The sequence below is a fragment of the Megascapheus bottae genome, chromosome 25, assembly GCF_031878675.1.
Source record: "Megascapheus bottae isolate mThoBot1 chromosome 25, mThoBot2.hap1, whole genome shotgun sequence".
Taxonomy (NCBI): Eukaryota; Metazoa; Chordata; class Mammalia; order Rodentia; family Geomyidae; genus Megascapheus; species Megascapheus bottae.
The window spans coordinates 23,423,732-23,451,578 of NC_143533.1; the positions used below are offsets into that span (position 1 = coordinate 23,423,732).

At 44.5% G+C, this 27,847-nt stretch overlaps 1 protein-coding gene and 1 long non-coding RNA gene across 2 annotated transcripts in view; one reads left to right on the forward strand and one right to left on the reverse strand.

Moving 5' to 3' along the window:
* Positions 1–23,939, forward strand: part of Gpr176 (G protein-coupled receptor 176) — a 44,131-nt gene extending 20,192 nt beyond the window's left edge. Inside the window, exons 2-3 of the mRNA XM_090318622.1 lie at positions 19,639–19,891; positions 21,334–23,939. Of these exons, the coding sequence (XP_090174748.1) occupies positions 19,639–19,891; positions 21,334–22,459 (1,379 nt within the window). The 3' untranslated portion in view covers positions 22,460–23,939. The remainder of the gene's footprint in view (positions 1–19,638; positions 19,892–21,333) is intronic.
* LOC150046656 (uncharacterized) lies at positions 19,392–25,879 on the reverse strand. The gene is made up of 2 exons (XR_016532623.1): positions 25,739–25,879; positions 19,392–20,177 (listed from the first exon to the last, which is right to left on the reverse strand). It is a non-coding gene; the product is annotated as an uncharacterized LOC150046656 (long non-coding RNA).
* Positions 25,880–27,847: the final 1,968 nt, after the last annotated feature.

The window sequence follows — 27,847 nt, forward strand, 5'->3', positions numbered from 1 at the left end:
CCCTTCTCTCTCTCTTTCTGGCCCCGCTAGCTCCGGCCCCGCTCGCTCCGGCCCCGCTCGCTCCGGCCCCCTCTCGTTCCAGCCCCGCTCGCTCCGGCCTCGCTGGCTCTGGCTCGGCTCGCTCCCGCACGCTCCGGCCCTGCTCGCTCCGGCCACCACTCGGTTGGGCTCCGCTTGCTCGCCTCCGCTCTCTGTCGCTTGTTGCAGTCTCGTCTCTGTCACTTCCGGCTTGGTTGTGTCTCGTCTCTGCCACTTCCGGCTTGGTTGTGCATGTGGGATACCGAGGAATCGAACCCGGGTCCTTGTGCATGCTAGGCAAGCACTTTAACCGCTAGGCCAAACTCCCGGGCCCTCACTAATTTTTTTTTTAAAGCCACTTAAAAGAGAAAAGGTTTCTTTTGGCTCCCAGTGTAGTAAGTTCCAGCCATGGTGGTTGACCCTAGTGCTTTGGGCCTGTGGCAAGAGAGTACACCATGACGGAGCCAGGCTGCCTGCTGCTTCATGAATTAGGTAGCCAAAAAGAAAGAGGAAAGAAGGGGCCAGGATCCCACAGTCTCCTTTGAAGGCACACTCCAATGATACAAGACCCTTCCACTCTATCCCATCATCTTCTAATAGAGCCATGCTGGGGCCCTCGCTATCCATCTCCTGGATTTTTTTTTTTTTTTTTTTGCCAGTCCTTAAGCTCAGGGCCTGAGCGCTGTCCTTGGATTTTCTCAAGGCTAGAGCTCTACCACTTGAGCCTCAGCACCACTTCCGGCTTTTTTTTTTCTATGTATGTGGTACCGAGGAATCGAACCCGGGTCTTCATGCATGCTAGGCAAGCACTTTAACCACTAGGCCAAACTCCCGGCCCCCATCTCCTGGATTTTTATGTGAGACAGAAAGACCTATTTGTCTTGCTCAAGATATTACTTGGTGGGGCTGGTAATGTGGCTAAGTGGTAGAGTGCTTGGCTAGCATGCATGAAGCCCCAGGTTTGATTCCTCAGTACCACATACACAGAAAAAGCGAGAAGTGGTACTGTAGCTCAAGTGCTAACCTTGAGCGAAAGAAAGAAGCTTAGTGACAGTGCCCAGGCCCTGAGTTCAAGTCCCAGGACTGGAAAAAAGGAAAAGAAAGGAAAGGGAAGGGAAGGGAAGGAAAGAAGGAAGGAAAAGGAAAAGAAGATATGACTTTGTATTTAGCGGAATCTGAAGTGATTCTGTAGAAAGGGGAATTTTGTAGCATTTCCTGGGAACTTACTTTAGGGGTTTATTCATCTATAAGAACAAAAAAAATGAGGAAAGGATTGGGGAGGGGAGGAGTGGGTAAAAATGTTGAAGGGGTGACATTGATCAAGATACATTGTATGCATAAACTGATTTGGTCAATGGCATTTCTTCTGTAAAGATATCTCTATCTTTTAGAAAAATAAAGTATCTTCTCTGGGGGGAAAATCTCATGGACTTTCCTCCCAGTCTGGCTTTTAAACTGCAATCCTCAAATTTTAGCCACCACCACCTAGCTACCTTTGAGAAATGCTTAAAAATTCTTGGTAGAGGAATGCACTAAGATGTGTTCAAAATAAAATAAATTAGCTGGATGCAGTGGCTCACACCTGTAATCTTAGCTACTCAGGAGGCTGAGGTCTGAGGATCAAGGTTCAAAGCTACCCTGGGCACAAGAGGACCTGAGATTCTTATCTCTAATTAACCTCTAGAAAACTGGAAGTGGGGCTTGGCTCAAGGGTAGGGTTGTAGCCTTGAGCTGAAGAGCTCAGGGACAGTGCCCAGGCCAAGTTTAAGCCCCATGACCCCCCCCCCCCCCCAAATAAATAAAATAAATTATGGTCTTTCAGAAATGCTTATTCTTATGTTAAAATGTGTCTTTGATAGCCATTTCTGTTTTCTTTTGTCCAAATCTAAAAAAAAAAATAAACAACTCAAAAAACAGCTTCTTCCTCCACAAATCTTCTTGGAATGTAAGATTTTTATTTGACTTTAATTTACTGTTTTTGCAGTGCTGGAGATTGAACCCAGGGCTTCATCTGTACTAAGTAAATGTTCTGCCACAAATCCATAGCTTTTTGTCAATTAGTAGACTTAGAGTTTTAAACCATTATTTAATTTTATGAAAAATATTCATAACTGTATTCCTTTTTTTTTTAAGTGAGAGAACTGGAAATGCAAGATTCTATTTAGGCCTGTGATTTATTGTTAGTGGTTTACAATCAGCTTGTTTTTAGCAAACTGAGAAAGCTGTTGACTGAACTGTGAAAGGAGATAGTGGAGAAAGTACTCATACTATGTCTAGTGGGAGCTGGGGAGGAAGGAAGAGGGAGAGATCTTCAGAGCAACATACTTCATACAGTTAAAGGCAGCATATTGCATGGATTCTGGGGGAATGGTAGGCTTAATCCAGGAGGGAAGCAATTGGGGACCAGACGCATTTCTGTGCCAGTTTTAAAATTATTAGGGAAACTACGTTCCCTACGACAGTCACTTCAAAGCCAGTTTTACAGGAGATGTCATTGACTGTATATTTGGGCTTCCCTCATTTCTGAAACACGTTCAGAAAAATACTTACTTTTTTAAAGATAACTTTATTGAGATATAATTTATTTGTCATGAGTCATCTCTTAAGAGTACAATTCAGTGTTTCCTCCCCATATTTCAGAGTTGAGAAGCTATTACTGGAATCAGTTATAGAATACTTGATTGCTCCAGATGGGACATTTCATTAGCACCTTCCTTTTTTCCAATATCCTCTTCCTCTGAGCCGTAGGAAATCAGCAGTCTACTTTCCATCTCTAAGGCATTGTTTATTCTGGACTAGGTGGCGTGTGGTCTTTTGTTACCAGTTTCTTCACGTAGCCTCATGTTCATCCATGTTGTCTCTGTCAGTACTTCATTTTTTTTTTAAATGCATAAAGAATATGTATTTAGACAAACAGATAGGATACACAGATAGATAGATCTCAGGGATTTCCAGATTCTGTGCAAGTCTTCTGAGTGCAACATATTGTTCTATTGTTTGTCAAGTTAGAGTCTCTCTAACTTTTGGCCAGCTCCTTGTCCTTTGCTACGTTTTCTTTTTTTTTTTTTTGCGAGTCCTGGGGTTTGAACGCTCAGCCTGGGTGCTGTCACTGAGCTTCTTTCACTCAAGGCAAGTGCTCTACCACTTGAACCACAGCACCCATTCCAGATTTTTTCTGTGGTTTATTGCAGATAAGAGTCTCATGGAGTTTCTGCCCGGGCTGGCTTTGAATTGTGATCTTCGGGTCTCAAATTCCTGAGTAGCTAGGATGACAGGCTTGAGCCACCAGTACCTGGTTTCTTTGATTCTTTTTTTTTTTTTTTACTTATTTTTTTTCCCCAATATATTTTTTATTGTAATTAGTAAAAGGGTTACATGATATTTGCCAGATAGAAGGTGCATTAATTCACATACATTGATACCCTTTCACATGTCTTGGTACTCATTACCCTCCCCCCAGTACTTCATTTTTTAAAATTAATTTTATTGTTATTATTAGTGTTGTACAGATGGGTTACTAATTCATAAGTCAGCCCCTCTTATTCCTGTCCACAAATTACATAGTTCATTTTCCATGTAGTATATACTAAATGCCACACTGCATTTGTTCACTCTTTCTTCATCCCTTTACCCCATAAAAACACAGAATACTAGAGCAAAAACCAACAATAACATTGCTTCATTTTTATAACTAAATAATATTTCATTTTCTTTGTTACTAAATATCCAGGTTGGCTATTATAAATAGTGCTGCTATAATCTTACTTGTATAATTCTCATTTCTCTTGAGTATATGCACATCTCTTGCCAGAAGTGGTAGATAGCAGAATAATGGCCTTTGTCCCAACGGTCCCTAGAGATTTCTCTGCCCTGATCCTTGTGGAAGGGACTGGATGTGGAAGTAAGAATCCCAGTTCCTGCCCAGTAAGCACCCAAGCGAGTGGTAAGGCCAACAGGATGAGATGGGTTACGAATCCGCTGTGATAGGAGAGGAGAGGCTGCTGTAGCTCAGAGGGGGAACAGGGCATTCTGCCTGGACACTCAGGGAAGGCATTCAAGAAAGAGGTGTGTGGGGCTTGAATCCTGAAGGATGGGGAGGAGTTTTAATAGGCAAAGGGCTCCAGAAAAGCAGAGCCTGTTCCAGTGAGACCAAATAACATATGCAGAAGCCAAGAGATGTTTGATAACTCTATCCACTCAAAGGCTGGACCACAGTCTGTTCACACAAGTGTGTGCTGCTGTAGGTATGATATTACAGGGTCCATGCACATGGATGTGTGACATGCATATAGATTTGGGAAGAAATTCCTTCTTTTTTTTCCCCTTTTCCCTTCTTCCCCCTTTTCCCTTCTTCCCTCCTTTCCTTTCTTCTTTTGCTTTTGTTTTTGTTTTTAAGCCATTGTCTTTGTGGGTAGCCTAAGCTGGCTTAGAATTTATAAATCTCCTACCCCCATCTCCTTAGTCCTGGGTCCTGTCATTTCTTAAATTAGGTTATGTTTTACCATCATGGTGTTGTTTAAATCAGTAGAATGTCTTAGAATTGAGAAAGCAGTGCTGGAATTCAAATCTCTGTTATTTGTGGGCATTTTTGACTTTTCTGTTTGCAGAGCATCAGCCATTGATACTTAGCACACAGTATGGACTGACTTTTTTTTTGCCAGTCCTGGGGCATTGACTTAGGGCCTGGGCACTGACTTTGGGTTTTTCTCAAGGCTAGTGCTCTACCACTTGAGCCACAGCACCATTTTTTTTCCTGTGTATATGGAACTGAGGAATGGAACCTGGGGCTTCATGCATGTTAGGCAAGCACCCTATCCCTAGGCCACACTCTTGACCTGGACTGACTTTTTAATTGACACCCAAAGTCACTCTGCCCTCTGACGGGGATCTTTGCACTTGCTGAATCTGCTCTGCATCTGACTTTGGCTGCTCCCTTTCCCAGTCCTGCCCCTTCTGGGGTCTGCCTAAGATTGACCAAATTCTGCTACAGGTCCTCCCTGGTGGTTGGGCCTTGTTCTCTCTCAGCTCCCCAAGTTTCTACATAGTACCCCAGCAGATGATTGGAATCCACTTGCCAGCAATATGCCAAACACACTGGTCAACTCATTGAGATTTTGTTTCAGTAAACCTGATACTTAGTTCAGAGCCCTGAATTCTTTTTTTTTCATATAATTTTTATTGTAATTAATAGAAGGGTTACATTACATTCGCCAGATGGAAGGTGCATTACTTCACATACATCGATACCCTTTCTCATGTCTTGGTCCCCATTTCCCTCCCCCCCATCCTCACCCTCATCTTGTTTCCCCCCCTTTCCTATCCAATTTCAAATAACCAAATACGCATATATCAAATATATCAGATAACAAAGTGAAATACTGTAACAATATGAGATAACCAAGGGAAAGCAAAAGAGATGAGAGATAACATAGTACATTAAGGACAACAATCACTCATTATATGGCTTTTGTTTCTATATCCTAGAGGGCCTTTCATTTAGCGTCATACTGTATGGCCTTATGTATCTAGGTTTTGCTCTATTGCAAATCTCTGCTAGAAGAGTCCAAGGTTTCTACTGATTATGAGAGCTCTGAATTCTATTAAAGCATTAAATACTTTTTGGATAAGAATGTTTTTCTTTACTGTTACCTTATGCACAGTTCAAAGGTTATTTAATATGAATTGATGATAGTCTTTAAGTTTTTTTCTTTCTTTTTTTGGAAATGCAGTCTTGCTGTGTTGCTCAAACCGGTCTCAACCTTACGAGCTCCAGGTAACCTTCCTGTAGGCCACCGCACCCAGCAGTGACTCTTAGTTGGCTCAGTGGGATTCTACCATTATTTAAATTGGATTGTGAAGAATGTCATTAAGATACGGAATAATGATATTGTGTTCTCAGAGCTTTTTCTTTATAACACTTGTTTTAAGATGTAAGTAGGCATGTGGTAGTTTGAGTTTTGTGAATCATACTAGTTATTACCTGACTGATTGGGAAGATGTATAATTATAATATAGGCATTTATGAGGAATACAAAGCTATGGGCTGGAGATGTGGCTCAACTGAGCCCCTGCCTTACAAGCACAAAACACTTGAGTTCAAACCCTAGTAGCTCCAGAAAAAAAAAAAAAAAAGCTGACCTGTCATAATAAGCATGTTGGATTTAATAAAAGAATATGTTAAGTTATTCTAGACCAAGGAAATGAGATATACTGTCAAATTATATTAATTATCCATCCTGGGGTTAAATTTGTAGCCTTGGGTAGTGTAACAACCTAGAAAAGAGGGTCATCAAGCGGTTGAAAGGCTGCCAGCTTAGGGGCCAGGCTGGCTTGTTTGGAGCAGGTTGAAAAGCTGCCAGCTTAGGGGCCAGGCTGGCCTGTTTGGAGCAGGCGTCTGTCTATCGGCTCATCGACTCATGATGATGTTTTAAGTTTTCATATTAGAGCTATAAAGTAAGGTAGTCAGGTTCTCTGGTGGCATAGAACAGTGCTAATAAAGTCAGAACACCAAGCCTGCCGTGTTTTCTTACAGAGAAAGCGTTCACAACGAAGGAGATCATAGACATCTGCCTGAAGTAACTGTTTTCATTTTCATTTGTGACCAGCATCTAGTGGCCAGCTTAGGCGGCTGAGGCTCTTTCAGGTGTGTTAGGTCCAGCCTTCTTTTCTAGGATTGGTTTCGGGTACCTTTGCTCAACTGAGCTTTCCTCGACTTAATGCCAGGGCCCTGGAATCTCCTTACCTCTTGCATGTCCATCTTCCCAGAGGACTTCTGGATTCTTTCTGTTTTCATGGCTTCCTCACAAACATCTGATTTTACTGGTGTCTAAGCCACTGAGTCTAGATGGCTTTTCTGGTCTTTTTGTTCTTTTCAGCATCAGGTTTTATAGTCAGGCATTGTCTGGGATCAGGCAATGGAGCTGGGTTATATCTCAGTGCTTGGGAGCTCTTATTGCTGGCTCTGTTGTGTAATTCTGTAACTGTGGGCAAAATACTAGCATCTCCTTGTCTCAGTATGTTCATCTGTGAACTGGGCTCTGTAGGACTTATCTCTTGGTGCCCTTGCCAAGGATAAATGGTGGAGGCAAAGACCGAAAGGAACAGATGAAGATTTAGTAGGCTTACTAACTGCTGGCAGGTAGTATCTTCTTTTCAACCCTTGTGTGTTCTGTCTGACAACTGGTCTACATTCAGGCAGAGAAGGGAGATTTGCTACGTGCTTATCCAGATCAAGGAACCTTTGCCCTCAGCTTCAAATCCCAGAAGAAATAAATATTAAATTTGTTGCTTCTGCTTTGCCTGTGGTGCAGGCTCGTGTCTTCTTTAATTTCTTATTGATTCTCCTGGCACTTTACAACAAGGGCAGAGAAAATCACACTTTCCTGATTACTTACCTGTTCCCTGGGAGCACTGCAAGATACAGTGTCTGGCACCTTCAATCCCTGCTGGGAAAGTTACTGACTGAGCTGAGGCTCAGACTGAGACTGTCTTTCACCTCTCCATGATCCCTGTTGGCTGCCCTTCCTGCTTCAGGAGGACCAACTCTATGCTCATGCCAATTTCAAGAACCAGGAAGGAAACCTGAGCCTCCTCAGGCACTGGCCCCAATAGTCAGGCTGTGGAACCAGGAGTATGAGCACCCATCAGCCTTTCCATTCAGTGTGTCTTTTCCTCTCTTGATTCTCCTTCTAAGACAGGTATTAGTGTCAGCAAGATGCCTGCAGGCATCCTGAGCTAGACTTTCTCTCCTACTTTTTCTCACTGACACCCATCTGCCCTAGTTTAGGATGCCTCTGTTGGCTTGCTGTCACAGCTGGGAATCAACCAAAGCATTGTCTCTCCACCCCCGGGGCCTGAGGGACCAAAAGGGAAAAAAAACAACAAAAAAAACTCCAACTCCAAGAACAAAAATGAACTCCTAAAGTCGACATTTTCAGCATTATATTCTACTGGCCAGAAGTGGAAATGTGTGTCAGTGCTGTGTGTGTTGTGTATGTGAACAAATATATTTTCCTGTCTGTCTGTCTGTCTGTCTATCTATCTATTTATTGCCAGTCCTGGGCTTAAGCTCAGGGTCTAAACACTGTCCTTGGGTTTTCTCAAAGCTAGAGCTGTACTATTTGAGCCACAGCATTATTTCTGGCTTTTTTTTTTCTACGCATATGGGACTGAGGAATTGAACCTGGTCTTTGTGAGTGGTAGGCAAGCACTCTACCACTAGGCCAAACTCTCAGTCTTCCCTTTTAGTTTTTGAGTTGAGGAACAAATGAAATCACAATTGATTGTGCATCTCTCTAGTCCATTGTAGTTAGGATATTCAGTATTGATACCCAGGCTCTCTACTTTCCTATGGGACCTTCCCACACTTTTGCTAATGACAGACATTTAGGGCATGGGTCACTGTCCAAAGTACATCTAAACATAAAACTTTGGATATTGATTTTTAAAAATATATCTGTAAAACAGACTTCCAAAAGCAGGACTATTCTAGACTCATATACTTAGTAATGCCAGGTTCCCAGACCCCTAAAACAAGTGACTGCCCATCCAGAGTATACAGGGTTACTTCTATCTCCTTACTCTTCGGTAGCTGATGTTACCAGTTTTAGTTTGTTCTTGGCAAATAATGGTACAAAATGGCTTCTCCTTGCTATTTTAATTTGCTTTTTACCATTTCCATAGGATGCAAGGGGTCACTGGTCAGGGTCCCTTTGTGGCTCTTGACTCGCCTGGCAATTTTGGCTCTGCTTTCAGGCTCCACTGGCTTCTGTTTCTCCAGGCAAGAGCTGAAGTGGCGGCTCAAAGAGCATGCTCGATTTTCATCATAATGGCTTTGTCTGTTATATGGATTTCAAACCATCAAAAAGATGGATTTCAAGCAAATGGCATTTGAAAAGCTTACAGAAACAAGGGGGAAAGGATAGCTAATGTCTGCATGGCATTGCTGGGGTGCTCTGGCTTCTCCCAGCTGTTAGCATGCTCACCTGGGGGTTGTGTGCTTGCTGTGAAACCCACAGGGTCCCTCTGCAGGGTGGGTGTTAGGTGTAGAGACATGAGAACCCTCCCGAGCTGAGCAGCTTCTGGACGTGGCTCCCACGCCTCGCCCCCACTCCCACTTGCTGAATCAAGATGCACATTACTTTGGGTTTCTTCTTTTTTGAAGATTTTTTGGCTTTTGCGAAGCTCTGGAGTTCTGACTTTTTTCCACCTGGGAATTTCTTATTTTCCAGAGAGAATCTTCCCCATCAATGTCATTGGTTGAATGGGTAATGGGATTTTCTAAAAGTCTCTTTCCATCTCTGCTTGTAGCCCACACCCTCAGCTGCCTCTTCTGTTGCTCTGGTCTGACTTGTTCTGATTGTATGATCCTGGATTGGAGTGTGAACACAGCTGTGAGCTCTTGTTTGCAGCAGTGGTTTCCTTCTGAGGCCTAAGTTCCCTTCTTTGCTTCTTTCCTGCCACTCCATCTGCATCCAGGGAAGTATGAAGTGGGTCCCCAGCAGGATCAGCCTCCTGGGTGCTTTCCCTCAGCAAGGGACGGAGTGTGATCTATGAGACAGAGGGCTGAGGTAGCACTGTGACCTTCTTGGACCTGTTCCTGAGCATCCAGACAGCTGAGAGCAGCATCCAGCCCCACTTTGCAGAATTTTACAGGCAGCACTGGCCTTAGGATCATAGCCGTGTTATCAGTCCTTGCCGAGGGCTCTGTCCTCAGAGGAACACAGCAGTAAGCAGGGGTCTAAGCTTCTCATTTCAAGCACATGGTACTTCCTCAGGACCCAGAAGACCTTGTTTTCCTCTAGTCCCATGTTCCTCGTATGACCTGAGAATTTAGATTTCATTGTACTTTCCTGCATGTAAGGTTTACACAAAACGTTCTTGGGGGGCTGGGAGTTTGGCCTAGTGGTAGAGTGCTTGCCTAGCATGCATGAAGACCCAGGTTTGATTCCTTGGTACCACATACATAGAAAAAAGTCAGAAATGGTGCTGTGGCTCAAGGGGTAGAGTTCTAGCCTTGAAAAAACCCAAGGACAGTGCTTAGGCCCTGAGTTCAAGCCCCGGACTGACAAAAAAAAAAAAGTTCTTGGAAGTGGAGCTGTGGCTCAAAGTGAAAGCACTAGCCCTGAGTAAAAAGAGCGAGAAAAAGAAAGAAAGAGAAAGAAAGGAAGGAAGAGAAAGGAAGGTAAAGGAAGGTAGGTAGGTTGTTGTTTGGGGCTGGGAATGTGGCTTAGTGGTAGAGTGCTTGCCAAGTATGCTTGAAGCCCTGGGTTCGATTCCTCAGCAGTACATACACAGAAAGAGCTGGAAATAGCACTGTGGCTCAAGTGGTAGAGCAGTTGGGCAAAAGAAGCTCAGGGACAGTGCCCAGGCTGAGTTCAATCCCCAGGACTGGAAAAATGAAATGAGAATTTATTATTGGCTTAAGAAAATGCTAATGCAGTATGGCCATCTTTTGCAGGGGAACATTAAAAAGAAGGACATGAAAGGGGTCAAGACTGAGGCCTGCAGAAAGAAGCAGCAGGAGATACTAGATGTAGCCAAAGCAGTATGTGGAAAACCGGAAGTGTGTACTTGGGATGTGCTGGCCATTCTGAATATCCAGCTGGGGACTGAGTCCAGGCCTTTAGTGGTCTGGTTAAGTAGTGCTCACATAACATCTACCTTCCCATGAGGTGGGTGTGAATGCCGCCCTGGCAGGGTCCCCACTGCCATCCACGGGCCCAGTGTGGTTGGTGGCTTCATGTGTCTTCCAACTGCTACCTAGCAGGGACAGTCACACCCTGCCAGCTGAGTAGCTATCTGATTTCTGAATTGTACATGGCTAGCTCTTCCTGTAAGTCAAATTGATACTCTTATTTTAAGGTTTATTAGTCCTTAGAGGTTTCAGTTTTATGACATATCTGAGAATCAGAGTGAACAGGTATTTTTTTTCATATGCTAAACATCTTTTGAACAGGTATTTTGACTTCAGATGTTACAGAACCACATTTAAGAGAGAAGGGTTTTTGTGTTTACTTTTCTTAAAGAAAGAGTGACTAGGTAATGGGGACCAAGAAATGTGAAAGGGTATCAATATATATGAATTAATGCACCTTCTATCTGGCAAATATCATGTAACCCTTTTATTAATTACAAAAAAAAATAAAGATAAAAAAAAAGAGTGACTAAAATCTAACCCACTGAAGAATGTTCTGTGGTTGCTCCACTATGTAGATTCTTTTAAGCAAGACACCTACAGTTGAGTCTCACTAGTTCATAGATGGTGGTCAATGAGAGAAAGTTCAGAAACAATGCTTACATGGTGTCAAAGTTATGAAACACCCCATGTGGGGAAGTGTTTATCAGTTTTTATACATAATTTCACACAGTAAGCAGCCCTCGAAGGTAAAGTTAATATTCCCATTTCCATGTATAAGAGAAGTAGGGCAGAGCCTCTGAGATGTGTATGGGGGTGGATCTCACTGTGTAACAGCTTAAGAAGCACAATTTTGTTGTCTCCGTTTCTGTAGATCAAGGATGGGATGTGGGAGCAGCTTGGTGAGGTGTCCCTAGCTCCTCTCATAAAGTTGGGATTCAGGCACATGAGGGGCTGAGGGGCCTGGGAACACACTTCGAACCACCCTCATTCACAAGGCTGAGGGTGGAGGCTGCTGCTTCCCTTCCTAGGCCTCTTCCTGGGACGGCTGCTGCTTCCTTGGACTGCATTTTCCCAGGTCACAAGCAGTGCTCTCATACCATGCACGTTACTAACCGAAGAGCTGAAGGCAGACATGCACTGCCTACAATGGCCTAACCTGGGAAGCTCACCAGCGTTTCTGCTTTGTCCTGTGTGCACAGGTTGGCCCTTTCATTGTGGGTGAGGCCCACACAAGCACATGGGTACTGAGAGGAGGACATAATTAGCCATCTTAGAGGCAGACTGCCATGCAGGAGACAGGATATTGCCTTTCCCAGAAGTCTTCACAGTTAGCCAAGTATCTTTTCACTCTATAGGATTTACCTAGTTTCATCTGACTTTCATCTGACAGGTTCCTTCTGTCCATTTGAATATGTAAAATCTGTTTGATATTGTGAATTACCTTCTTGTTCCTGTCGAAGAATTTCAGAAAGTTCATTATTGGAAAATTAACAGTTTATAAAGCAATATGTCACTTGCCTTTGCATATATGCTTACATTTATTTCCATATGTGGTTGGTTGGTAATGTCAAGCTAACAGTCTCTTCAGCCGTGATACTTACATACTTAAACCATTGTGAGAATTATGTCAGGACAGAATAGTGCAAACTGTGGCTTAATGAAAGTGATCAGATTTTCAGCTGTCTTGTTTGCTTCATCCACATTGCATTTTACAAACCCATGATGTAGAAATCCATCTCCCAGGTTGGAAGAAATGTCACCCTGTCTTCTGTTTTCTAATGGGAAAATGAGAGGTCATATCTCCTCATTTATTTCAGTGTTTCATACAGCCTAATAGCATTACATGCTGGTTTTATTTTGAACTAGCAGGAACGTCGTATGGTAAATAACTCAGTGTTATTTAGATTAGCTAATATTAGGAGAGAAATGCAGGCACTGTGGCTACTATCATCTGGAATCCTTGATTCTTAGAAAATAATGCAAAACACAGAAACCTTTTGTCCCACTTTTCAGCATTGTGAGCAAGAAAGATTCAGGCACAGAAAATCTCTTGTTTTAAGTAGTCAATGGCAAATGCATATATAAAATCAGGCAAAAAATGTAACTAATTTTCTCTACTTTTTTGTGGGGGCGGGGAAGGATTTGGTCTGTTGTTGGGGCTTGAACTCAGCTTGGGTGCTATTCCTGAGCTCTTTTGCTCAAAGCTAGTGTTCAACCACGTTGAGCCACAGCTCCCTTTTCAGTTTTTGAGTGATTAATTGGAGATGAATCTCACCAAGACTTTTCTGCCTGGGTTGATGTCAAACCTTGATCCTCAGATCTCAGCCTCCAGAATAGCTAGGATTACAGGTGTGAGCCACTGACACCTGGTTTTCCCATACTGTTTTGTTGTATTTTTCTTCTCTTTCTAGCTCTCACCTATCAAGTAGAATATGGGAGAGCAGAAGAGGAAAAGAGAAAGAAAAGGGTTAGGATTTGCTTTTCACAAAAGGTACTGTTTCTGCCCATGTTTGTGCCTTTTGTTATGATAAGTACTTAGAAAATCATGCCATATCAACAGAGATCTTAAATGCATCTTGTTGGTTTAGACCTTGCCTTAAGAGAACTATTATCCAAGTTTTGACTGGTAGATCGAGTGGGCTAGTTATCCAGCCCTGTGTTGTTGCTATGCCAGTTATTCTGTTGCTTATACTGTCCTACCTCCTTCCAGAGAGTTCTTGGCTCCTGGTGTTCTGGATATTTGTTCCACGCTCTTTATTTTTTATTTGAATGTTTTAATTGTAATTAATAGAAGGGTTACATTATATTCACCAGATAGAAGGTGCAGTACTGCACATACTTTGATATCCTTTCTCATGTTGTTGTTACCATTCCCCTCCCTTCATCCCCTCCCCACATCTTGTTTGCCCCCTTCGGGCTATTTCAAATAAACATATATAATGTACAATATACCAGATAACAAAGTAAGATACTATAACAATAGGAGAATAACCAAGGGACAACAAGAGATGAGAAATAATCTAGTATACATTTTATATAGCTCTTGTTTCCAGATCCCGGTGCTCCTTTCCTTGCTCTTTACTTTATCCGTGGACTGTCATGGATCTGTTCTACAATTCATCCTTTCACTGTGGCATATGTTGTAGTCTTGATCTTGCTCTTACCTTAGCACCGTCACTTCCTTCTAGAACCTTCCCTGTCTAGGCCTTCTGTCTCAGGTTCTGGCCTGATCTACCATCTCCAACTCTCTGCTCTGGCTCTCTCTGCACCTCATTCTCTCTGCGCCTCTCTCCCGTGTCCTGTTGGCCTTCCTCATGGGGGCAGGAGAAAGTGGGGAAGGATTCCTGGAAGGTCTGCTGAAGGGAAAAATCTTCCCGGTAGTGTGAAGGTGACCCAGAATCTGCTGGAATTACTGTCATTCCTAGCTTCTGTCTCCAGTCGTTCCTGCCCCTCCCGCCTCCCCTCCCAAATTCCCCTCTCTACTGTGAACGTCTCAGATTTGCCAAGTCATAAGGAGGAAGCGGCTTCTGTTTCTAGAATCTTGTTCATGCAGCTCATGTCAGTGTTCCTGGGTACTGGTGGACAGACAGAAGCAGGATCGAGTTCTCTGTCCTTTCTTAGTCCTCTAATTACATTATCCTGAGGTCCTTGGAAGCATTTCCAGCCCAGTTTCCCCTGTCCAACTGCATAATTATAGTTTCTGAAACAGAGGGAATAGGAGAATGGAGTATATAAGTATTCCATGCATGTCCATTCGCTAAGGATAGCAGAGCTCAATGTGGCGTTGCTGCATTGCTGAGTGCCTTGCCTCACGCTGCTCTGACACCATGCTGGCAGTGGAGATAGTAAACATTCATCTTGTTGACAGAGGGGCGTCGTCAGCCATACATGGACTCAGAACACAGTGCGTGAAAGTTCCAAAGATTCCATTAGTTAGATTAAATGTCACATTTTATTTACTTATTTACTTACTTATTTAGGTCTTTATGAAGCAGTTCCTAAAACTGTATTCTAAAACTGTGGTTAGTGTTAATGAAGGAAATGACAGAGTTTTCTTAAGGACTTTTTTTTTTTTGAGTGTTTGAGACAAGCTCTCACTATGTAGTCTAGGCTGGCCTGGAACTCACAATCCTGCCATTGTTTGTGAACTAAGATTATAGGCATGTATCACCTTGTCTAGCTCTGATAAGTTTACATGCCTCACAATATGGCATAGGAAAAATAAGCTGTCTAGATTAGATGTAATATGAGTTATGCAGAATGTATGAGGTCTGGTGTCAGAGATGGCAGGGGCCATTTAATACCAGCAAGGTCAATTAGGCCTGCATCCAACCAAGCGTGACTTTCTCCATGATGATAGAGAAAGTTCCTTTCCCTGGAAGCTTTCTCCATGTACCTGTCCTCTTAGGCCATTTGCTGTGGCTATACAGCAGCTTATTTAGCTTGAAGTCGTAGACTCTGGAAGTCCAGGTGTGGGGCACTGGCATCTGTGTGGCTTCTGGTGAAGCCTCATAGGCTTCCGCTCTTGGGGAAGCAGAAGAGCAAGCCGATGCATAGGAAGAGAAGCATGTGTGCAGACGGGGGAGGCACCAGGCTCGTTTCACAGGGACTCACACTTGCCACACCCAATCTTCCCAGCAGAAAAGTGTCCACCCCGCTAATGACTGTGTTGTCCCCTTGTCACCTTTTAATAGTTGCACAAAGGGTTTCAAATCAGCATGCCAATTTATGTAGCCAATGCATCTTATCGGTGTCACCCCTTCCACTCTTCTCCCCCTCCTACGTATCCCCCTCCTGAAATGTTATGTCTATATTTATCCCTCTCATCCTCCTTCTCCCTGCTTCTGATCACCTCTTGAAGGTGCCAGTGTCTCTCTAAACCATTGCCTTGGGGACCAGCCCTTAGCATGGTTTCTGGTGGGGGCAAACTATTCACGCTTGAGAACCTGTGGTTATTAAAAGTTGTCCTTTAGGGCCAGTTGTTCTAAGAGTCTTTCAGGGAGATTGATGTGAGAGCTCAGAGATCAAGGTACTTTGGGAAGTCAGGAAAACATTCTACTTGACTTTTATGGAAAGAAGACTCAATTTATCGAAGAAAGAAGGAGGACAGTTATCAGTTTTAGACCCTGCACCTTTCTTCTTACTCATGCATCTGCATGTATCTTGCTGTGTGTTGCGAGACAGGAGGGAGTAATGTCGGGCCTATGGGGATGGGACAGGCTTGGCATAGCTTTTCGTCTTGATGGTTGTATGGAATTGCCTAACCTTTAGGAATCCATTGTTGCTAAAGCCCATGTACATTTATTGTAGTCTTGCTTAAAAGCCTCTTTAGGATGCCAAGCAGCAGTGGCCCACACCTATAATCCTAGTTACTCAGAAGGCTGAGATCTGAGGATCTCGGTTCAAAGCCATCCTGGGCACAAAAAGTCCATGAGACTCTTACCTGCAATTAAACACCAGAAAACTGGAAGTGGTGCCAGTCTTGAGCTGAAGAGCTCAGGGACAGTGACCAGGCGCACAGTTCAAGCCCCACAACCAAAAAATAAAATCTCTGTGGGAACTCACAGAGGCTCATCAGGGAAGGCTGTTTGTCCTTGGAGTTTCTTTATATATATATATATATATATATATATATATATTTTTTTTTTTTTTTTTTTTTTTGCCAGTCCTGGGCTTGAGCTCAGGGCCTGAGCACTGTCCTTGGACTTTCTCAAGGCTAGAGCTCTACCACTTGAGCCTCAGCACCACTTCTGGCTTTTATCTATGTATGTGGTACCGAGGAATCGAACCCGGGTCTTCATACATGCTAGGCAAGCACTTTAACCACTAGGCCAAACTCCCGGCCCTCTTTATATATTTTTATTTATTTATTTGCCAGTCTTGGGTTTGAACTCAGGGGCCTGAGCACTGTCCTTGGATTTTTCTCAAGGCTAGAGCTCTAGCACTTGAGCCTCAGCACCACTTCCAGCTTTTTTTTTTCTTCTATGTATGTGGTACCTAGGAATCGAACCCGTGTCTTCGTGCATGCTAGGCAAGCACTCTACCACTAGGCCAAACTCCCGGCCCCTCTATATATTTTTATGTATTGTAAAATTGAATTCTGTTAAAATTTTCCCTGAATTATTTATTGTAAAGGAGGAATCTAAGGAGAAACTATTCAAGCTTAAATTGGAGATAAACATTTCTTTTATAAGATGCTTTTCATTCAGAATAATTACTTAAAATTCACTATGCATTTCAATAAACCTACTACCTTGCTTTCTTCTGCTAATTCAATTCATGCTTAATTTGAACTTCCTGTATCATTTAAGAAAAAGCTTGAAAACCAAATTAATTGTAGCTAAACTATCATTTTCTCATCATAATAGCCATCAGCTTAAACAGAGTTGGGCGGATATTAGATAGTCTAATCATAAATTACAGCAAATTGATGCCTCATAAGTAAGGAAAAGGTCCAGAGTTTTAGGCAAGGAGGAAAAGCTAGATGCACTGAAAACCCTGGACCAGCTATCTGGTTATAAACTGGTTTTCCCTCTGGTACTTGTTGATGGCCATGATTCTTCTATTGCCAACAGCAATGACCACTTTTCCTCCAGACAGTGTTGACCTCTGGGTACCTGGTACATTTGTCTGCATTGGTTAAGGAGAGAATGATTTAAAAAGAATAAGAATACTTTTTAGAACTATTTAAGCTTTCCTGGGAAATGTGAACTTTGAGGCCCAGGCCTTTTTTTAATTAAGGAATTTATTAACATTGATTTTTATATCATATTTCAAATGATGTGTTTAACAAACAAGTATTCAAGAAGGGAATCTCTATATACAATCACTGGCACTTAGTTTTTAGAACATAATCAAAGTTAGGCTGAGGGTTTGTATATCATAGATACATATTAATCTATGTAATAAAACATTATGTCTATAGAGTCAAAGGTTTTTTGTTTTTTGGTTTTTTTTTGCCAGACCTGGGCTTGAGCTCAGGGCCTGAGCCCTGTCCTTGGACTTTCTCAAGGCTAGAGCTCTACCACTTGAGCCTCAGCACCACTTCTGGTTTTTTTCTATGTATGTGGTACCGAGTAATTGAACCCAGGTCTTTGTGCATGCTAGGCAAGCACTCTACCACTAGGCCAAACTCCCGGCCCCGAGTCAAAAGTTTTTATGTTTACGTAGTTGTGTTTATATTTCCTGTACCATGTCCATAGCATTGGGTATGCAAATATTGAGTCCTCGCTGTTGTACTGTTTGGATCTAATAGCCACATATTAAGGATACCATGTGTCTTTTGTTCCTTAGGTCTTGACTTGTCTCACTCAACATGATTTGCTCTAGATTCATCCACTTCCCTGCGAATGCCATTATTTTATCTTGTCTGTTGGCTATGTAGAATTCCATTGTGTATATATACCACATTTTCTGTATCCATTCATCTGCAGTAGGGCATCTGGATTGTTTCCATCGCCTGGCTATTGTGAATAGTGCAGAGATGAACATAGCCGAGCAGGTGTCCTTATCATATCTTGGGTTATGATGTTCAGGATAGATGCCCAGAAGTGGTATGGCGGGATCGTAGGGAAGGTCAATTTTCAGTTCTTTAAGAAACCTCCACATGAAACCCAGGCTTTTTAATACTGCTTCCCCCTCACTACAGAAAGTCTGTGAGACACTTATCTCCAGCTAACCAGCAAAAAGCTGAAAGTGGAAAGCCAGTTGTGGTGGCTTACATCAATAATCCTAGCTACTAAGGAGTCTGAGATCTGAGGATCACAGTTCAAAGCCAGCCCGGGCACTAAAGAATGTGAGACTCTTTTTAAAAAACATTTAAAAAATATTTTATTGTTGGGGCAGTATATAGAGGGGTTACAGTTAACATTTGTCAGGTAGTGGGTGCATTACTTCTCGCACATTGATGCCCCTTCTCATGTTTTTGTCCCCATTTCCCTCCCCCCCATAAGAATGTGAGACTCTTATCTCCAGTTAATCCCTGAAAAATGGGAAGGGGGCTGTGACTCAAGGGGTAGGGCCACTTGAGCTGAAGAGCTGAGGGACAGTGCCCAGGCACAAGGGTAGGGCAGGAGCCATGAGCTGAAGAGCGCAGGGACAGTGCCCAGTCCCAGAGTTTAAGCTCCATCACACACACACACACACACACACACACACACGCGCGCGCGCGCACACACACATACACACACACACACACGTACACACACACACAAGCTGGAACTGGAGCTGTGAGCACAAAAGCTCAGGGACAATACCCAGGCTCTGAGTTCAAACTGTAGGATCAGCACACACACATAAATTATTTTTATGAAAATGGATCAGTGGAGTTTGTTGTGATTGATTTAGAAAGCAGGGAAATAGGGCTGGAATGTGGCTTGGTGATAGCATGTTTGCCTAGCATGCATGAAGCCCTGGGTTCAATTCCTCAGTACCACATACACAGAAAAAGCCAGATGAGGTGCTGTGGCTCAAGTGGTAGAGTGTTAGCCTTGAACAAAAGAAGATGAGAGCGGCCGGGACTTTGGCCTAGTGGTAGGGTGCTTGTCTCGCATGCACAAAGTCCGGGGTTCGATTCCTTGGTACCATATACATAGAAAAAAAAGGCAGAAGTAGTGCTGAAGCTCAAGTGGTAGAGCTCTAGCCTTGGAAAGCCTTGAGAAAGGGTAGAGCTCAAGCCCAGGACTGGCAAAAAAAAAAAAAAAAAAAAGATCAGAGGCAGTGTCCAGGCCCTGAGTTCAAGGCCCAGGGCTGGAAAAGAAAAGAAAAGAAAAGAAAGCAGGGAAGCAGAGAAGGAGAATGATAGGGGCTAAGTCTGATCAAGGCTTTTGTGCATTTGTGGCTATGTCAAAGTGAAACACCCTGTACAGCTAATGGATGCTAATAAAAATATGAATTGCTTTAACCTGTATTTTCTTTCTCTCCTTTTTCTGGTCTTTAGATTTACATCCTTGTTTATTTCTTATTTTCTTCTATCTGACCAGGTAACTTCATGGTGTTATGGTCCACATGCCGCACAACTGTGTTCAAATCTGTCACCAATAGGTTCATTAAAAACTTGGCCTGCTCGGGAATTTGTGCCAGCCTGTTCTGCGTGCCCTTTGACATTGTCCTCAGCACCAGCCCTCACTGTTGCTGGTGGATCCACACCGTACACTTCTGCAAGGTCGTCAAATTTTTGCACAAAGTCTTCTGCTCTGTAACTATCCTGAGCTTCCCGGCAATTGCCTTAGACAGGTAAGGTCTGGGCACCATGAGGCAGATGGTGCCTAGTCAATGCTCCGAGTACTGTTTTGCCACGTGCTGATGGTCAGTAGAAAGAGAACGTATGTCCCCAAGAGAGCCTCACAAAGCACAGGTTGAGCGGTGATGTAAGAGACTGGAGGATGCTGAGGCAGAGCTACTGGGTCATGGTGTTGTTTCAGCTTGGATGAAATTCGTATTTGTGTGTAATTCAGGGTAGATTGCTCATCTGATTGTTAGCTCTGCAATTAAGGCTCCTTGGTACAAGACGAAAACATTTCTGAAAGAACAAAGACATGAATTGCCTGTTTTTTAAACAGATAACTGAATGGCTCGGTTGAACCCTCCCAGCTAACCTGAGAATTCTTCTGAAGGGTTCATTTCTAAAAGTTCATGTTGTCCTGATGAATGGCTTCCCCAGCCCCTGTTATGTTTAAAAGATTGTTCCTTTTGGTATGACTCTCACGAATGACTTTGGAATTCATTTGGAGTGAATAGCATGCCTTAGTTCTTGCCATCGTTCAGGATTTGGAAGTCTAGGTTATGGAGGTTCTCTATGCAGTTTGACCCTCCTGTGGTCATAGAAGTTGTCCTTTTGTGGTGTGTGTGCCTGTAGTAGGACTTGAACTCACAGGCTTTGTCCCTGAACTTTTTTTGCGCAGGGCTAGCACTGTACCCCTTGAGCCCCACCTCCACTTCTAGCTTTGATGGTAATTAATTGGAAACACTGTCACAGACTTTCTTGCTTCAGCTGGCTTTGAACCATAATCCGAATGTCTCACCTCCTGAGTAGCTAGGATTAGAGGTGTGAACCACGGTCACCTAGCTGCTTCCTCGGGTTTTATAAAAAGATGATTTGGTGGCATAGAGTTTGAGCTCAGAGCCTTGCACTTGCCAGGCCCTAACACTCGAGTCACACCTCCCCAGACCTTATAGAGCTTTAAATCCTAATAATGCATAATCTAGTGCAAAGGCTGCAGCATGGGTCTGCTTTGGATCTGAGTGTAGACTTTCTTTGTGCCACCAGCTTTGAAAATGTCTCTCAAGCTTCCATAGTGAGTGTAAAACTCTTAAATTGAAATACAGAAATGAAAGGGCGCTCTGCGATTTCAACCCGATGGCAGTGATTATAAGGCTAGCTACGAACTGCAGTTTTTTTCCCTGATCCTGAGAGCCTCGAGCATTACATGAAGCTGGGGCTTGACTCTTTGCAAAAGTTCTTGTTTTCTTTTAGTGTTTGGTTCAGTGATGCTTCCCAGTTTAGGGCCGAGTCCTTACAAGCTAAGGTCTGAATTCCTGCATCGTGTCAGTGGCTCCCTCTTAGGCTGACTAAAAGCACTGGGGCATCTCTCCCTCTTGCCTGCTTCTGGTCACTTGGTCTCCTAGCTAACGAGTGTATTTCTCTGCGAGGTCAATGCTGTGTGTGTTCTGTGTAGGTATTACTCGGTCCTCTATCCTCTGGAGAGAAAGATATCTGATGCCAAGTCCCGGGAGCTGGTGATGTACACCTGGGCCCACGCGGTGGTGGCCAGCGTCCCCGTGTTTGCAGTCACCAACGTGGCTGACATCTATGCCATGTCCACCTGCACGGAGGTCTGGAGCAACTCCTTGGGCCACCTGGTGTACGTGCTCGTCTACAACGTGACCACGGTCATTGTGCCTGTGGCTGTGGTCTTCCTCCTCCTCCTCCTCATCCGCCGGGCGCTGAGTGCCAGCCAGAAGAAGAAGGTGGTCATAGCAGCGCTGCGGACCCCGCAGAGCAGCGTCTCCATCCCCTACGCCTCCCAGCGCGAGGCCCAGCTCCACGCCACCCTGCTCTCCATGGTCCTGGTGTTCAGCCTGTGCAGCGTGCCCTACGCCACCCTGGTCGTCTACCAGACTCTGCTCCACGAGCCCCACACGTCCGTCTTCTTGCTGCTCACAGCCATCTGGCTGCCCAAAGTCTCTCTGCTCGCCAACCCTGTGCTCTTTCTCACCGTGAACAAAGCTGTCCGCAAGTGCTTGGTGGGGACCCTGGTGCAGCTGCACCACCGCTACAGTCGCCGGAACGTGGTCAGTATTGGGGCTGGGGTGCCCGAGGCCAGCCTGGAGCCCAGCCTGCGCTCTGGCAGCCAGCTCCTCGAGATGTTCCACATCGGCCAGCAGCAGATCTTCAAGCCCACGGACGACGACGAAGAGAGCGAAGCCAAATTCCTTGGCCCAGGAGACGTGCAGGCTAAGGAGGTGCTGCCCTCCTGCCTGGGAGGAGAATCGGGGCCACACGGTGTACCCCCCGCACCCCCACTCCTGGGCTCTGTGGACTCCAGATCCCAGGGGGCCCCAGCCACCCCTGAAGAGCCGGAGACCTTTTCAGACAAGTATTCACTGCAGTTCGGGTTTGGGCCTTTCGAGCTGCCCCCTCAGTGGCTCTCAGAGACCCGCAACAGCAGGAAGAGGCTGCTCCCTCCCTTGGGCAATACCCCCGAAGAGTTGATCCAGACCAAGATGCCCAGGGTTGGCAGGGTGGAGCGGAAGATGAGCAGGCACAACAAAGTGAGCGTTTTCCCAAAGGTGGATTCCTAAGTCCCTTCGTGCTGGCATCTGAGCTGTGTGCTCTCTCACTGCAACCCATTGTCGTGGGCCAGAGCTTCTGAATGGAAGGAAAAGCGGTGTCAAATCAGAGGCCCCCTCTACAGAGGAGCCTATGGCATTTATCATGGTGATCTTCATCCTGGGTAACATCTGGATTCCTTGGGGGTGTGGCCCTTGGAACAGGTCCTGGGTGGGTACTTCCTTGTGCATTTTGGGGGATTCCTCATTTCCCTGGGCTCAGCAGAGAACCCCCAGGTAGAAGAGGGTCTGAGAGCTCAAAGGGAGTGGGACATCCTTAAAATGTCTAAATGATTACAGTGTGCGCTGGCCATAAATAAGACACTATGCGGGTAACATACAGTGCTGGAAGTGCTGGCTCATGGAGAAGGGGGTAAGAGCACTCCCCATGGCTTCCTGAAAAGCACCATTGCCTCCTCCCCACCCTGCTCTTCCCTTTCTCTAAGATTTAACTAAAGACTAACTCTCCACCCCTGTTCATATGCCCAAGGGCTGAAGCTGAAGGAGGCCTTTATCACTGCTTATCTTAACTCTCAAATCCACCATTTTCCTGGTGCCCTGCAGGGTTGGCTGGAAAGTCCTGAGAGCTTTCATTGTTCTCCCAGTAAATGAGTGAGAAGCTGAGAAAAGAACTACCCAGGGCTCCCAGCCTTTCTTTCCCACCTGGTTCTCCATGGAAGGGGCAGAGTCATCCTCAGAATAAAGTGTAGCGAAAAGTATACGGGAAATTCTCTTAAGAACACCTTGAGAATGCAAAGTTAGGATAGAATAAACTGGGTCCTTTGGAAATATCAAGCAAACAAGCTAAAAAATATTTGATTAGAAAAGATGATTCTGGCTGCCAGGAATTTGGCCTAATGGTAGAGTGCTTGCCTAGCATGCATGAAGACCCGAGTTCCATTCCTCGGTATCGCATACATAAAAAAGGCTGGAAGCGGTGCTGTGGCTCAAGTGGTAGAGCTCAAGCCTCGAGAAAACTCAAAGATGGTGTTCAAGCCCTAGAGCGGCTTAAAAAAAAAAAGATAAAAGAAAAGATGATATCAAGCCAGGTGCTGATGGCTCATACCTGTAAGCTTCCATGCTCAAGATGTTCAGATCTAGGGATTGCAGTTCAAAGCTGGCCTGGGCTGGAAAGTCTTGGACATGCTTATTTCCAGTTAAGCTTCAGAAAACGAAGTAGAACTCTGGCTCAGAGTGGTAGAGCGCTAGCCCTGAGCGAAAGAGCTCAGGGACAGTGCCTGGGCCTTGGTTCAAGCACCGTGACTGACAGCAACAACAAAAACAGCCATGATTCTAGCTGGATGCCAGTGGCTTATACTTGTAATCCTAGCTACTCAGGAGGCTGAGATCTGAGGATCGTGGTTCAAAGCCAGCCAGGCAGGAAAGTCCATGAATCTCATTTCCAATAAACTACTTGGAAAAAAAGCCCGAAGTGGCGTTTTGGTTCAAGTGGTAGAGCACAAAGAGGCTTGGGGACAGCACCCAGGTCCTGAGTTCAAGCCCAAGAACTGACAAAAAAATGATTCTAGGTATGGAGATATGGCTCAGTAGTAAAGTGCCTACCTTGCAAACATGAGGTCCTGAATTCAAACCTGAATTCTACTTAGTTTAAAAAAATATATATGTATATGTGAATTAATGCACCTTCTATCTGGCAAATATCATGTAACCCTTTTATTAATTATAATAAAAACACAAAGATTGATTCTTCCATAGAGACTGGGAAAACCCTGGCAAAGATGACTGTCAGCCTCCTTTTCAATGTGTTTTATGACTGCGGTTCCAGCAGACAGATGAGCCAAGTGGGAAGAATTACCATTATAAAATGCCAATGGCACACCTAGTCCAGTGAACACTTTATTTCTTCCTTCAGTAGGAGCATACTTCAGTAGGAGCCAGAGTGGGCAGAAGAGGCAAAGAGGGAGGCAGGATCTTTGGTCACTTGGGGGTGGGGTCTCTTAGTCTACTTTGTGATTGTCCTGTAAGGCTGAATTCTAACCCAGCTCTTCATTTCAGGAGGGAAGATCAAGTGCCAGTCTTCCCTACTCCTCTTCTTAGGGGGGTTTGTTCTGGTTTGTTTTTGTTGTTGTTTTTTTTTTTTTTTTTTGCCAGTCCTGGGGCTTGAACTCAGGGCCTGAGAGCTGTCCTGGGTTTTCTCAAGGCTAGAGCTCTACCGCTTGAACCACAGCACCACTTCGAGGTACTGAGGAATTGAACCCGGGTCTTCATCCATGCGAGGCAAGCACTCTACCAGTAGGCCAACCTCCCGGCCCCTGTTCTGTTCTTAAGAGTGGCACTTGGTGGAGCCAATCTGCTGCCTTGGGCAAGTTTGGAGGGAAGAAGGTGGGCATCCTCAGTGGCAAACTTCCAAACAGGCCTGCCTTACTGCACACTGGCCCTTGAGCCTTGGAAGGAGGCTCAGCCATGGGAAGAGTTTCCTTTTCCTCTTTCCCCTTGAGTGTGGTGTCTTGTGCCTGTAGAGGGAGTGCCTCCTCCTCTGTGTGTCACCTCGTAGTGTTGTCTGCTCACAGCAGAAATGGGACTGGCACCCGCTCTCCAGACCCACCCTCTCCTGTGCGCATGCCATCTGTGGCTCCTGGCTCTGCTGGTTAGTGCCGCTACCTTTCCAGCTTGTCTTTCACAGCCTTCATAGTCTTTATAGCCTTTATCAGGAGAACAAAGAATCTGTCAGAAAAGTCTGTGTGCTTTAGAAGAATCTGTCAAATGTAGCCTTTTTGTGTTGTCTGATAATGTATATGTACAGCTTAATAAATTCTGATGAAGCAGAATTTGGACGGATATATTTCTTATGTATGTTCCAAGATGGTTTAATTCTAACAAGATATTTCCACGTGTATTTCTATACTCTGAAGAATGTTTTAATAAAAATTAAAAAGCAGTTTATGAACTCAATAAAAAGGTGCGTGGGCTATGTTTTCCCCTCCTGGTACACTATCGGTACCTCTCTCTTCCTGTAACAGAAAAAAAATTAATTCCCAAAGAGAAAGTGCAGCATTTGAAGAAATGTCGACTGCCAGTTCAGCTGGATGGGCCGCCCTTCTGCAGTAGAGCTGCTCAAGACAGCAGCGCCTTCCGGTGTGCCCTTCCTGAGTCAACCACCGAGATCAGGGCCTTAGCTCTGACCCAAGCTGGCTCTACCACTGACAAGCCTGTGACCTTGGACAGGCTTTATTTTCTGTAAAACAGGATCATGGTAGTAGAGACGTCTCTCACCTTGACTTATGTACCCACCTTTGATCTGATTTTAGCCCTGTCTGTGTTTGGACTTGGCTGGCTACCTCTGCTCTCTCCGCTGGCTGCAGCTGAAGCCTACTTTCTGGGCTTTTCTGGAAGAACTTCCTTCTTCAGGACCCCGTGGGACATGGGGGGTGGGGTGTCACTGAACCAGCAAATGTCTCACGTCTGACCAGTTCTCAGGAGGCTAAGTGGAATTGAGCCCTTGTTGGCTATAGCACCGTCTTGGTTTCTCCAGGTTTATTTATGCCCTCAGCAATCACCTTCTGAGTTACATTACCTGTAGAAAGCTCTTGTTATCCAGCTGTGATTTCAGGAAAATCCAAGTGGGAAAACAATAAAGCTGGTGGAGTTGTGAGAAGTAAATGGTAACTGGCAGTCTGGCCAGTGCAATGTCTAGTACAGCAGCACTAGATCGGTATTGTGTAAGATGCAGTCAGTATTTTAAAAGAGGCCTATCATGTCATTTATTTGGAGTGTTACTCAGAAAAAATGCAGCATAGTCAGAAGAGGTGACCGCCAGTGCACATTCTGAGAGAAGGTAGCATTTGGGATAATGTTTTTCATATATCCATATTCCTCATGCATCTAATTTCTCTGTTTGCTTTGCCTGTTTACTCAAATGGCTTCAGGGGAGAGGACAAGGCATTCATTGCTTCCAGGGAAGGCAGAAAGCCTTCGAGGCTCTTTCCAGGCTTTATTATCAGAGCCCAGGTGTTAGATCAGAGGGGCTCTTGGGGTTAGTCAAGAGGGAGTTTTTGCTAATGATGATAAAGAAACAGCTCATGCTACTCATGGCAAAGGAAAGGTATATTAATAAAGGGATGCTACTAAGCCTGGTGTAATGCTCTGAACCTCACAGAGCTATGTGGTCCAAAATGATCAGCATTGCTAAGGTTAGGACACTCCAGGTTGCCTGAAAGTCTTCTGGGAGTGGAGGGTGGAACGGAAAGCCTCCCTACAATGAAGTCCTAGATAACAACTCAGAGGTCGTGGTGGGGGTGTAGGGCACTGTATTTTCTGGGTTAATAGGCCTAAAGGCTGCCTCTGAGCACAAGTCCCAGGAATGCAGTAAAAAAAAATCTGTGCAATTGGAAAGGGAAACTTCCCATGTTATGGACCCCCAGCAAGTTAGGGTCTTGGAGTGAGTGTAGGCAGCCAGGACATCACAGATGAGTGTCATGAAAGAAAAAGGAAGCTAATAGGACGTGCTGACAAGAATGTCAATGTCTTAGGGACCCTGCTTAGATCACTGAGCAATTCTGTAGAAGACAAATAGCCTTTCAGTGACCCTCATCCCTCACAATGCCATGCTAAAATAAGAAAGGAAAGGAAGCCTTGATTATCTGAGGTTATTTCTATCACCCCAGAAATAAAAATCAAGCTATATCACGGGAGGAAAGAATACTATATATTTTTCACACTAAATTTGTGGACTGAAGTGTGTGTGTACATGCACAAGCTAGTTTTGGAGCTTGAACTCAGGACCTGGGCACTGTCCCTGAGCTTTTCTGCTCAAGGCCTTACCACTTGAGCTGCAACTCTACTTCTGGCTTTTTTGTTTCAGTGTTTAATTGAAGATAAGAGCCTCGAGCCTAGGGGCTGGGACTTTGGGCTGGTGGTAGAGTGCTTGCCTAGCATGCACAAAGACCTGGGTTTGATTCCTTGGTATCACATATATAGAAAAAGCCAGAAGTGGTGCTGTGGCTCAAGTGGTAGAGCTCTAGCCTTGAGAGAGCCCAAGGACAGTGCCCAGGCCCTGAGTTCAAGCCCTAGGACTGGCACAAAAAACCCCCGTCTCCAGCCTATTGCTATTCTACATAAATACACGCCTTAAAAAAATCTCTTGGGGCTGGGGGGAGGGAAATGGGGACAAAAACATGAGAAAGGGTAGCAATGTTTATGAAGTAGTGAACTTTCTGTGGCGAATATAATGCAACCCTTCTATTAATTCCAATAAAAAAATCTCTTGTAGTTTGTTTTGGCTTTGCCCTACCCAAAGTCTCGTTTTCTCTTTTAGTTGTCTCCAGTTTTTAGAATTCAAGGAGTAAGGTTGGTATAAATAGCACTATATAATACTATTCTATGGTCTGTATAGAATTAAAT